This window comes from Oncorhynchus tshawytscha, linkage group LG09, assembly GCF_018296145.1.
Source record: "Oncorhynchus tshawytscha isolate Ot180627B linkage group LG09, Otsh_v2.0, whole genome shotgun sequence".
In the NCBI taxonomy this organism is placed as follows: Eukaryota; Metazoa; Chordata; class Actinopteri; order Salmoniformes; family Salmonidae; genus Oncorhynchus; species Oncorhynchus tshawytscha.
The window spans coordinates 68,988,726-69,000,468 of NC_056437.1; the positions used below are offsets into that span (position 1 = coordinate 68,988,726).

The 11,743-nt window shown below is 37.6% G+C and overlaps 2 protein-coding genes across 2 annotated transcripts; both read right to left on the reverse strand.

The window, feature by feature from the left end:
- Nucleotides 1-3,843: 3,843 nt before the first annotated feature.
- On the reverse strand, nucleotides 3,844-5,817 carry LOC121838839 (interferon a3-like). Its single transcript, XM_042327309.1, has 4 exons — nucleotides 5,407-5,817; nucleotides 5,147-5,232; nucleotides 4,776-4,850; nucleotides 3,844-4,645 (listed from the first exon to the last, which is right to left on the reverse strand). The coding sequence occupies exons 1-4, from the start codon at nucleotides 5,459-5,461 to the stop codon at nucleotides 4,487-4,489; spliced, it is 375 nt and encodes a 124-aa protein (XP_042183243.1). The 5' UTR covers nucleotides 5,462-5,817; the 3' UTR covers nucleotides 3,844-4,486.
- A 4,469-nt stretch (nucleotides 5,818-10,286) lies between these two features.
- On the reverse strand, nucleotides 10,287-11,743 carry LOC121847317 (interferon a3-like). Its single transcript, XM_042327927.1, has 5 exons — nucleotides 11,594-11,743; nucleotides 11,352-11,423; nucleotides 10,730-10,882; nucleotides 10,491-10,589; nucleotides 10,287-10,373 (listed from the first exon to the last, which is right to left on the reverse strand). The coding sequence occupies exons 1-5, from the start codon at nucleotides 11,741-11,743 to the stop codon at nucleotides 10,287-10,289; spliced, it is 561 nt and encodes a 186-aa protein (XP_042183861.1).

Here is an 11,743-nt window from a genome sequence, read left to right on the forward strand (position 1 = left end):
GGAAAAAAAGGCTGCCTAAGTATGATTCCCAATCAGAGACATTTAGGATAGACAGCTGCCGCTGATTGGGAGCCACACTCGCTAAAAACAAAGAAATAGAAAAGAAATAAAGAACCTAGAATGGCCATTTTAGTCACACCCTGGCCTCACCAAAATAGAGAATATAAGCCTCTCTTGGCCAGGGTGTGACAGTGGGGCTCTGAGTATTATACCATACAATATAAACACACATACACACCATTCTAGATGTTAAATAATAACCTCATACCATTATACAAATGGCTAAACAGTATATATCTACAATAACTCTATTCTATCCAGGAATTCCAAGTCTTATGAAAGGACTGTGTGCTGCCACATTGGCCTATTTTAATACACACTTTGTCTAATGTCATACAATAATTACTGAGGTAATCCATTGATAATTATTAGCAGGATCCCCATGCCACTTAAAAAGTTATATATATATATATATATATATATATATATGACTAAGCTATATACATTTTTTATTTTTATTTTTTTGCCCACCAGCACCCTGCCTTGTTAAGGGGACTAAACTATTATCCATTAAAAGTATTGCTTGTTTTTTGTCTCTTTTTCCATTTTGTCTTTCCATGTCTTTTTTCTTATTTCTCCTCCAATCATAGTAAGACATGCAGGTGTTTAATACATTGGACAGACTTTATAAATAAACATCCCACAATGTCAAGTTCCTGGTCCCCCAAATTATCCTCTACTCCTCACCCAGATCTCCCCACCCCCTTCAGCCCACAGCCCCAGTGTGATTACCACACATAAAACGAACAGGAAAAACATGAACAGCAACACTCACAAAGTACAAAAACATATTAACAATAAGTTACATAAAGAAACAAAAGTACAAGCATACATAAACTGAAAGTAGAAATTATCATGTGACTGATCAGCAACAAGTTTAATGTGCATCCCCTCTGATGGTTATATAAGATATTATAAATCCACTCTCATTGGTTTCAGACAAGAACGAAATTTGGACAAGTTATACAAAATACGTTTTTATTCACATTTTCAATATTATTTTTTTACTGCTTTTTAAAGTAGACCGGAAATACAGTTCAACACAGGTACAAAAGGGAAACACAAAATATAAATAATAAATTATTAAAATAAAAAACAATAATGTATTATTTAAATATAATAAATAGACTGACAGGGTCCCACATGATTGGTTTCATGCTTTATAAACTGGTAAGGGTGTAGCTTGTCGTAGCAGAATCAGAATTCTTTAGGTAACATAGATAAGATGTTTTATTTTCATAATATGCTTGTGAGATACTTGTCATTTTGAATGTATTTTGTTGTACTATAGTGTTGGCCGTCTGCAGTTATCTATTCTCTGTCAGGGTTCAGTTACTTGGGCCACAGAAAGGGGAGAAGTCAAGCTTGTCGTCATATGTAAACGTAACTTTTAAACCATGTGAAGGGATGTTTGAGGGGGAACCAATTATCTCTTGGCTCCACAATGTCTGTGTGCCAGTCACTGTCTCTCTGTGATCTTGTCCAGGGGTGGGTGTATTTGATATATGCCATTGGGTGGGGTAATGGTGTTGGTCCTGAGTGGTACCAAGAGCGAGATAGGAACATAGTTTAGGAGACAAAGCTGAACGATAATTTATAGCCAATGCTGTCTGGCTATGTGTGTCTTTGCTATAAAGGATCTCAGTTGCAATGTGTAAGCACTCTCAGAAAATTCATTTATAGACACTGAATTGATCTGAGAGTCACAGGGTTGTGATGGAGCTCATAATAATTAAAGATGGACTTTATGATAACTCTGACTTGTGTGGTGGTTTGTTCTCATGATTTGGTAAATACAGGAAATTTCCACGACAAGCTTTTGAAATGAGTCTGGATGATCAGTACAATTGTGCCACAAGGATATCCAATCTTTGCAGATGACGTTTCATCTCTTTCCTGATGAGCTCCCAAACCTGTGCACTGTAGTTCTGAAAAACAGAACATTTAAAATATTAGTGGGGTGAACATTCTTGGCAAAATAGTGACCAAATTGTCTTGAACAACATAGAAAGAATGGTGCCGTATGCATTAAGCTTCTAGGAGTAGGAGAGCTGATTTAGGATCAGTTTTGTCTTCTAGATCACTATAAATAAGTACAGAGGAGACCTGATACAAGATCAGCACTTCTGAGATGCTTGATACATATGTCCCCAGAACTCACTATTTTTTTTAAAGAACACTGCTCCTGTTTACCCTAGTTTATATTCATGATTACATGTATTAAACACATTTCCATACGAAATCAAACTCACCATTTTTCTCAGAACCGTCCTATTCAACTTCTTGAAGTACCGTTTCAGTCTCCTCTCAGGTTTCATGGCAGGTGATACATGTCGGACAAAATTAAACAAAACTTTAGCATCATGCAGATGTAGGATCTTCATTTGATCCTTTTTTTTCTGAGAATTTTTCTGCACGGCAGGAAATTGAAATGTAATGTGTATTCAATGTTTCTAAATGATTCTAAAGATTGTAATTTCCACTTTAAAATACCAAACTTGCTGTGCCATAATGAAAAATGCATCAAAGCCTATGAAAACTTTCCATTAATTATAATCCACAATAATTTACATTTCTCATTGCTGCAATATTATTTATGTGATGTCGCAAACTGGCTCAAAATCTGTAATAACCCATATCCAGTGCGTTTGGAAAGTATTTAGGCCAATTCCCTTTTTCCAAATGTTGTTACATAACAGCCTTATTCTAAAATGGATTAAAGAAAAGATTAAGATTAAAGATTCATCAATCTACACACAATACCCAATAATGACAATGCAAAAACAGAAATACCTTATTTACATATGAATTCAGACCCTTTGCTATGAAACTCAAAATTCAGCTCAGTTGCATCCTGTTTCCATTGATCATCCTTGAGGTGTTTCTACAATTTGATTGGAGTCCACCTGAGGTAAAATCAACTGATTGAACATGATTTGGAAAGTCACACCCTGCTATTTAAGGCCCTACAGTTGACAGTGCATGTCAGAGCAAAAACCAGGACATGAAGTTGAAGAAATTGTCCGTAGAGCTCCGAGACAAGATTGTGTCGAAGCACAGATCTGGGAAAGGGTCCCAAAACATTTCTACAGCATTGAAGGTCCCCAAGAAAACACTGGCCACCATCATTCTTAAATTGAAGAACTTTGTAACCACCAAGACTCTTCCTAGAGCTGGCCGCCTGGCACAACTGAGCAATCGGGGGAGAAAGGCCTTGGTCAGGGAGGTAACGAAGAACCCGATGGTCACTCTGACAGAGCTTCAGATTTCTACTGTGGGGATAAGAGTGCCTTCCAGAAAGACAACCATCTCTGGTAGAATGGCCAGACGGATGACACTCCTCAGTAAAAGGCATATTGCAGCCCGCTTTGAGTTTGCAAAAAGGCACCTCCCTGAGAATAGGACTCTCAGACCATGAGAAACAAGTGTCTCTGGTCTAATGAAACCTATTTGGCCTGAATGCCAAGCATCACATCTGGAGGAAACCTTGCACCATCCCTACAGTTAAGTATGGTGGTGGCAGCATCATGCTGTGGGGATGTTTTTCATTGGCAGGGACTGGGCGACTAGTAAGGATCAAGGGAAAGATGAACAGAGCAAAGTACAGAGATATCCTTGATGAAAACCTGCTCCAGAGCGTACAGGACCTCAGACTGGGGCGAGGGTTCACCTTCCATCAGGACAACGACCCTAAGCATACAGCCAAGACAACGCAGGAGTGTCTTTGGGACAAGTCTCTGAATGTCCTTGAGTGTCCCAGCAAGAGCCCGGACTTATGCTAAAATGATCGAACATCTCTAGAGTGACCTGAAAATAGCTGTGCAGCGACGCTCCCTATTCAACCGGATGGAATTTGAGAGGATCTGCAGAGAAGAATGGCAGAAACTCCTCAAATACAGATGTGCCAGGTTTGTAGCATGATAGCCAATAAGACTCAAGCCTGTAATCACTGCCAAAGGTGCTTCAACAAAGTTCTGAGTAAAGGGTCTGAATACTTACGTAAATGTGATGTTTCAGTTTTGTATTGTTATTATGTTTGAAAAAATATCTAAAACACGGTTTTTGGTATTGTGTATAAACTGAAGAGGGGAAAAATCCATTTAATCAATTTTAGAAAAGGTATGTAAGGTAACAAAATGTGGAAAAAGTTGAACACATTATATGTACTTTATAAGTCCATTTCTCCACTTGTAGAGTTAGTAGGCTACAACTAAACCAGGGCTCTCCAACCCTGTTCCTGGAGAACTACATTCCTGTAGGTTTTCACTCCAACCCTAATCTACCACACCTGATTAATTAGGTAGTTGATAAACTTAACCAGGTTAGTTACAACTGGGGTTGGAGCGAAAACTTACAGGAGGGTAACTCAACATAAACGGGATTGGAGAACCCTGACCTGAACAGGGATTATACTTTAAATAGACCCTTACTTAACGCAGGAATTAAGGTTTTCAAATTGTTTTTCTAGAATTTTGAGGAAATCGTCCAGGTTTTTCTTGTCCCAGGTGACGGACTTCATATTCCCATCAAACAGTTTTGTGATTTTATAGATGACCTCTTTCCGGAATCTGACTTTGTCCTCAACCTACACAGGAAGATATAAAAAGAAGATTATAAACAGTATAGGCTTCCGTTATGGCATTAATATAACATTGGGTCAAGACCTCAAAACCAAACCATATCAGAACACGATTAGTAAAAATTCTAGCCTTTACCTCGGCATCATCTATGTGTCTGTAAAGTGATGTTGGGAAAAGGACAGGGGCATTCTGCTTTGTGATATCTCCTCCCTGGAAAACAATCAATATAGTGTGTTAAGTCACGTGTCAAATGCTTCAAGAGCAATCAAGACAGACATAAAGTATAGCTTATACTGCAAGTACAGCAGGCCTAATGTTGATAGCGTCTCTTGATATCTCTGTCATTATAGCCTTAGCGCCCTTTTACTATGTATATTCAAATATAGGCTAACAGTTTTCTAACACAGATGCTAAACATGAAACATATGACTATTTTTCTGGGTTGGTTGTTTTGCTGTCCTTAATCTATGCATTCAGTCTCCTTTTACAGTGTGCTGATAACTCACCATCTGGTCCAGCAGGGAAAGGTATTCTGCGCTCAAGTGACCGTAGTGGTGTCGAATCCAGTCACAGCAATGACACGCTCTGCATACTGCAAATAATAAGAAAAATACAAGTCCAACTCTGCATTGTATGCATTGTAAACAGCAATTTGTTTCGCTATTAGTTTTCCGTATGAGTTTGAACATATTAATTGTGTTAAGTAGTTTTATCTGGAATTGGGAAAGGGAAAACTGTATGGAGAATTTCCCACCGATCAACCTACCGGAGGCGGTGACTTCCATTTTCCAGACTAGCGCATACAGCAATTGGAATTCCATGCCTGCTCCGTCTCCCGGACTAAAAAAAAAAGTAAATCTATACACATTCTCGTTGAAATCAGCTTTAAATTATAATTGAACCACGAGATATGATTATTCATTTTAGATATCGTCTAGACTATTACTAGCGATTATAGGCTATTCGCGAGCTTTGCTTTCAACTGCTAATAACTTCGCTTGAACCGAAAAAAAGTCCGATAATATCATCGAAGGCGAAATAAAACCCACACTTCTTAAGAAATGTAGCCATATGAGACATTCATTTAGTGGTTTTCGATCAAAGTTAGTCCGAAATATTGTTCCGTAGTCCTCTGCTGTTGCGCTACAACTGAAAAGTGAATGGGAAACGTCAGCGTCAATACCCACATCACCCAACTTTCATTTTCACAATGACGTAACCAACTTTCACCTTGCTGTTGTCTGCTGTGGATGCAATGTTGACAAGCAGCGACAACATGATTTGTTGGAACTTTCTATTTTCTGTGTGTGTGTGTGTGTGTGTGTGTGTGTGTGTGTGTGTGTGTGTGTGTGTGTGTGTCATAGTGCTGTGCACGTTTTTGACTTTGCAAGGTCAAAACTTGGCATTGGTTAATTTCTACATTTTTCTATATAATATTGGGATTAATTCATAATATTCAAAGCCTGTTCAACTGTAAAGATCATATACTGTAGGGAAGTGGTCACCAAAACTGTCTGCACGGTCCTGGAGACCAGCAGGAGAAGGTGCAGGCTTTTGTTCCAACCCAGTTCGAACACACCTGTTCCATCAGGGTCTTGATAAAATGTCATGGGTGGAATCATATTGAAATGTCATGTTATAGGCTAAAATTAAAGATGTAGCCTAATTATTCTGCTGCATTTATTCACTCCAACTCTCTGAGATGCTTTATAAATACGGGCCTTGGTGTTATTCTATATAGCCTTAATAGGACCAGCCATGAGGAATCATAATCGTGACACTTGAAACGTGATACCAAATAGTCAGAGAGCTATATTTCCCATCACATATAGTTTTACAAATGTAAGTTTAGGGGTTTGGGTAATTGGAACACTAGTAAGCAGGACAATAACAGTAGCAACAGGGCTGCGGCCACAACACAGAACCACTGATAGAATCGTTGCCGTGTGACGATGTTCAAAGTGTTGAAGTGGCTGAAGTCTTAGTTGGTTTTAGAGCTAGTAGTGATACCTGTCAATGGTGCTGAAACGTCTTCTTACGTCACATGACACGCCTGTGTTGGACGCATTTTGGGGTTTTCCCAGCTGTTTTACACAAGTTGTGCGATGTCATCAGTTTCACCTGAGTCTTCTCCCCAGTAATCATAGACACCTTTGGCCGAGGTATCGAATTGGGAATATGTAGTTTGGAGAGCGTTTGATATTGGGAAGACTTTGCCAAGACATTATAAAATGTAATGTCTAACCGACATATCAACGATGTAGAACTATAGAATTTAGAATGTGTAAGAGGTCAATGAGCAAACAATGTCTAAACTGCATCTTCCCAATGTGTACAGGATGCATCGTGCCTACCCACTAAGCACGGTGTTGTCTGGACAGGCCTTCTTTATTTGGTCAGATTTTTGCTTTGATTGTTAATTTCATTGTCCATTGATAAATTTGGACAGCACAGTACAGTAGAGAACAGCAGAGTACAAATCATTACAGTGGAGTGTACAGTACAGTACAGTTCATTACAGTGGAGTGTACAGTACAGTACAGTAGTACAGTAGAGCACAGTTCATTACAGTACAGTGTACAGTACAGTAAAGTAAAGAAAAGTATAATTCAGTACAGTGGAGAACAGCAGGGTACAGTTCATTACAGTGGAGTGTACAGTACAATACAATACAGTACAGTACAGTACAGTACAGTACAGTACAGAAGAGTACAGTAGAGCACAGTTCATTACAGTACAGTGTACAGTACAGTACAGTTCATTAAAGTGGAGTGTACAGTACAGTACAGTACAGTACAGTACAGTACAGAAGAGTACAGTAGAGCACAGTTCATTACAGTACAGTTTACAGTACAGTAAAGTAAAGAAAAGTATAATTCAGTACAGTGGAGAACAGCAGGGTAAAGTTCAAAGTGGAGTATAATTCAGTACAGTACAGTACAGTACAGTAGTACAGTTCAGTACAGTGTACAGTACAGTACAGTTCAGTGGAGTGTACAGTACAGTACAGTACAGTACAGTACAGTACAGTACAGAAGAGTACAGTAGAGCACAGTTCATTACAGTACAGTGTACAGTACAGTAAAGTAAAGAAAAGTATAATTCAGTACAGTGAACAGCAGAGTACAGTTCATTACAGTGGAGTGTACAGTACAGTACAGTACAGAAGAGTAGGGTAGAGCACAGTTCATTACAGTACAGTGTACAGTACAGTGAAGTAAAGAAAAGTATAATTCAGTACAGTGGAGAACAGCAGGGTACAGTTCATTACAGTGGAGTGTACAGTACAATACAATACAGTAAAATAAAGGAAATTAACATACAGTAGAGTACAGTTCATTACAGTGGAGAGTACAGTACAGTACAATACAAATTAGTACAGTAGACTACAGTTCACTACAGTACAGTGTTTAGTACAGTAAAGTAAAGGAAAGTAACGTACAGTAGTGTACAGCACAGTAGAGTGTAGCCTACTTTACACTAATTTACTAAACTGTAAAGGTACTCTACTGAATTACACTATACTCTACTGTATTGAATTAATATCTACTGTACTGTACTATCCTATACTTTATTGTACTCTACTCTGCTCTATTGTATTGAACTGTTCCATACCATACTGTGCTGTTCAAAGTTGTGAAACAGCCTAAATGTCTATGATTGGTTCCGATTTGGTCTGGTCATTACATGTTGGTCATTCAGCAGACACTTTTATTCACAGCGACTTACCGTGCATTCAACTAAGGTACAGTGCATTCAACTAAGGTACAGTGCATTCAGCTAAGGTACAGTGCAGTGCATTCAACTAAGGTACAGTGCATTCAACTAAGGTACAGTGCATTCAGCTAAGGTACAGTGCAGTCCATTCAACTAAGGTACAGTGCATTCAACTAAGGTGCAGTTCATTCAACTAAGGTACCGTGCATTCAACTAAGGTACAGTGCATTCAACTAAGGTACCGTGCATTCAACTAAGGTACAGTGCATTCAACTAAGGTACAGTGCATTCAACTAAGGTACAGTGCATTCAACTAAGGTACAGTGCATTCAACTAAGGTACGGTGCATTCAACTAAGGTACAGTGCATTCAACTAAGGTACAGTGCATTCAACTAAGGTACAGTGCATTCAACTAAGGTACAATGCATTTGGAAAGTGTTCCGACCCATTGACTTTTTCCACATTTTGTTACGTTACATCCTTATTAAAACTTTTTTTTTTAAAGAATCTTCTTCAATCTTGACACAATACCCGATAATGACAAAGCAAGGTAATCAGAAAAGTTTGCAAGTTTATAGAAAATAATAATTATATCCACATACTGTCCATAATGTAAATGCATCCAACACACACACACACACACACACACACACACACACACACACACACGAAGGACTGATTCAGGCAGTCTCCCCTGAATACTTGATGTTGAGATGTGTCTTTTACTTGAACTCTGTGAAGCATTTATTTGGGCTGCAATTTCTGAAGCTGGTAACTCTAATGAACTTCCCCTCTGCAACAGATGTAACTCTGTGTCTTCCTTTCATGTGGCTGTCCTTATGAGAGCCAGTTTCATCATAGCTCTTGATGGTTTTTGCAACTGCACTTGAAGAAACATTCAAAGTTCTTGAAATTTCCCGCAATGACTGACATTCATGTCTTAAAGTAATGATGGACTGTCATTTCTCTTTGCTCATTTAAGTTGTTCCTGACAGAAATATGGCCTTGGTATTTTAGCAAATAGTGCTATCTTCTCTATACCACCCCTAACTTGTCACAACACAACTGATTGGCTAAAACGCATTAAGAAGGAAAGAAATTACACAAATTAACGTTTAACAAGGCACACCTGTTAATTGAAATGCATTCCAGGGGACTCAGAGAATGCCAAGAGTGTGCAAAGCAGACATCAAAGCTGGGTGGATACTTTGAATAATCTCAAATATAACATATATTTGGATTTGTTTAACACTTTTTTGGTTACTACATGATTCCATATGTGTTATTTCATAGTGTTGATGTCTTCACTATTATTCTACAATGTAGAAAATAGTAAAGATAAAGAAAAACCCTGAGGTGTGTCCAAACTTTTGACTGGTACTGTGTTTATATACTCCGGACTCCGACATATTTCTATGTTTCTTATGTCCATTCATTTTCTTTTAGATGTGTGTGTATTGTTTTGTATTGTCAGATATTACTGCAGTGGTAGAGCTAGAAAAACAAGCATAAAGCTATACCCGTTAAAACGTCTGCTAAATGTGTGTATGCGATAAATTACAATTTATTTGATTAAAAAAGATTACAGCTGTAGAGGACACATTTATTTAATTATAATATATTTCATTATTACAATAACAAACATTTCCTATCAGGTTGCAATAATAAATAGAGTCTGCAATGGCCTTCATGAATACAAAAAAAATACACGGAAACAATGATACATTAGGCTATGTATAGCCTAAGTCAATCACATAACTATTCAGAATAAAAAAATGATTTTACTCCTCGGAGTTGTGAATACATGACTACACAATAAATAAATACGTTAAAAAACAAATAAGTAAACATGTAAAAAAATAGTTAGATACATGAATAGATAAATAGATATATAAATAACAAATATCTACACAACACACACATAACGCTCATTTGCTACTTAATATTGTGTCTAGTCTTTGTAGGTGTGCCAGCACCACTGTCCTTATGTCTTCCCAGCCGCTTGCGCTGTAATCCTGCATAAACGAAATACACTTGTCAATATTTTAGAATAGACACATATTGTATCATCACATAAATACATCCAGATTTGGTGAATGTACTCTCTTTGTAAGACAAATGGATCAACCTACCTCGCGTTTCAAGTAATGCTTCAGGAACTTGAAGTGAAGGCTCATCTTTTTGTTCACTCTGTTGACAGATTTTGATAGTCTAGTTTTCATAGCCTTTACCTGTTAGAACAGAATACAAATCACTAATTTAATGTTATGTTTTGAATAACATGTAACTACTTATATTATAATCAAGAAGGATAGTATAATGTTTTCCTTTTTGCATTAATGTTAAGAGGCGAAAATCACAAATGACATACGCATTGGTCCAGCTCCGAGGTCTGGCGATAGAGGTCATTCATAAACTTGTCAACTCCTTTCTGGTCCCAGGCGGTGGACTCATATTTACCACTGCTGAACAATTTCTTTATAGCGTTCAGAGTTTGCGAAATGAAGGCAATCTGTTCGTCAGCCTAGAAGAAGAGTGATTTGTATTAGTATATGCCTTATGAATTGATGGCAAATATCGAAAAATTCTAGCAAATTGTAAATTCGTTATAACCTAATTATATACAGTGCATTCGGAAAGGGTTGAGAACACTTCACTATCTGTACATTTTGTTACGTTAAAATTTAATAAATATGATTTCATTCATCAATCTACACACAATAACCCATAATGACAAAGCCAAAACATGTTTTTCGACATTTCCGCTAATTTATGAAAATCAAAACCTGTTTTTGCTACTTCATTATGGGATATTGTGTGTACATTGATGATGTTTATTTATTAATTTGTAATCCATTTTAGAAGTGGTCTGTAACATAACAAAATGTGGAAAAGGTGAAGGGGTCTGAATACTTCCCGAATTCAGTGTTTAACCCACTCTTAGAAAAAAAGGTTATGGATAGAACAAAACATTTTTTATGCATATTTCTTACCTTGAAATTATTGACTTGTCTGTATTGTTTGTCAGGGAAAGTGATCTGAGGTCCTCGAGAGACTTCATGACCCTGAGATGCCAAAAAATATAAACAAAATATTGCATTATTATTATTGTACAAAATTATTGTACACAGGTGTCAGGTCATTTAAATGAAACATAGCAGCTCATGAAATGTTGAAAAGATGACAAGAGTTCAATGAACAGGAACGAGTGAATAAACTTGACCCTATATCCTACCATTTTCTGAAGCATCGTTATGGTGTTGTTGCTGAACACTTGGAACATGCTCGGAGACCGAGGCAGTGTCTTCATCCATGTGCATCCGAGTGTTTTATTCCAGGTGCAAATCGTCATGACCAAGCACATCCAAAAGCTGATTGAACCCAT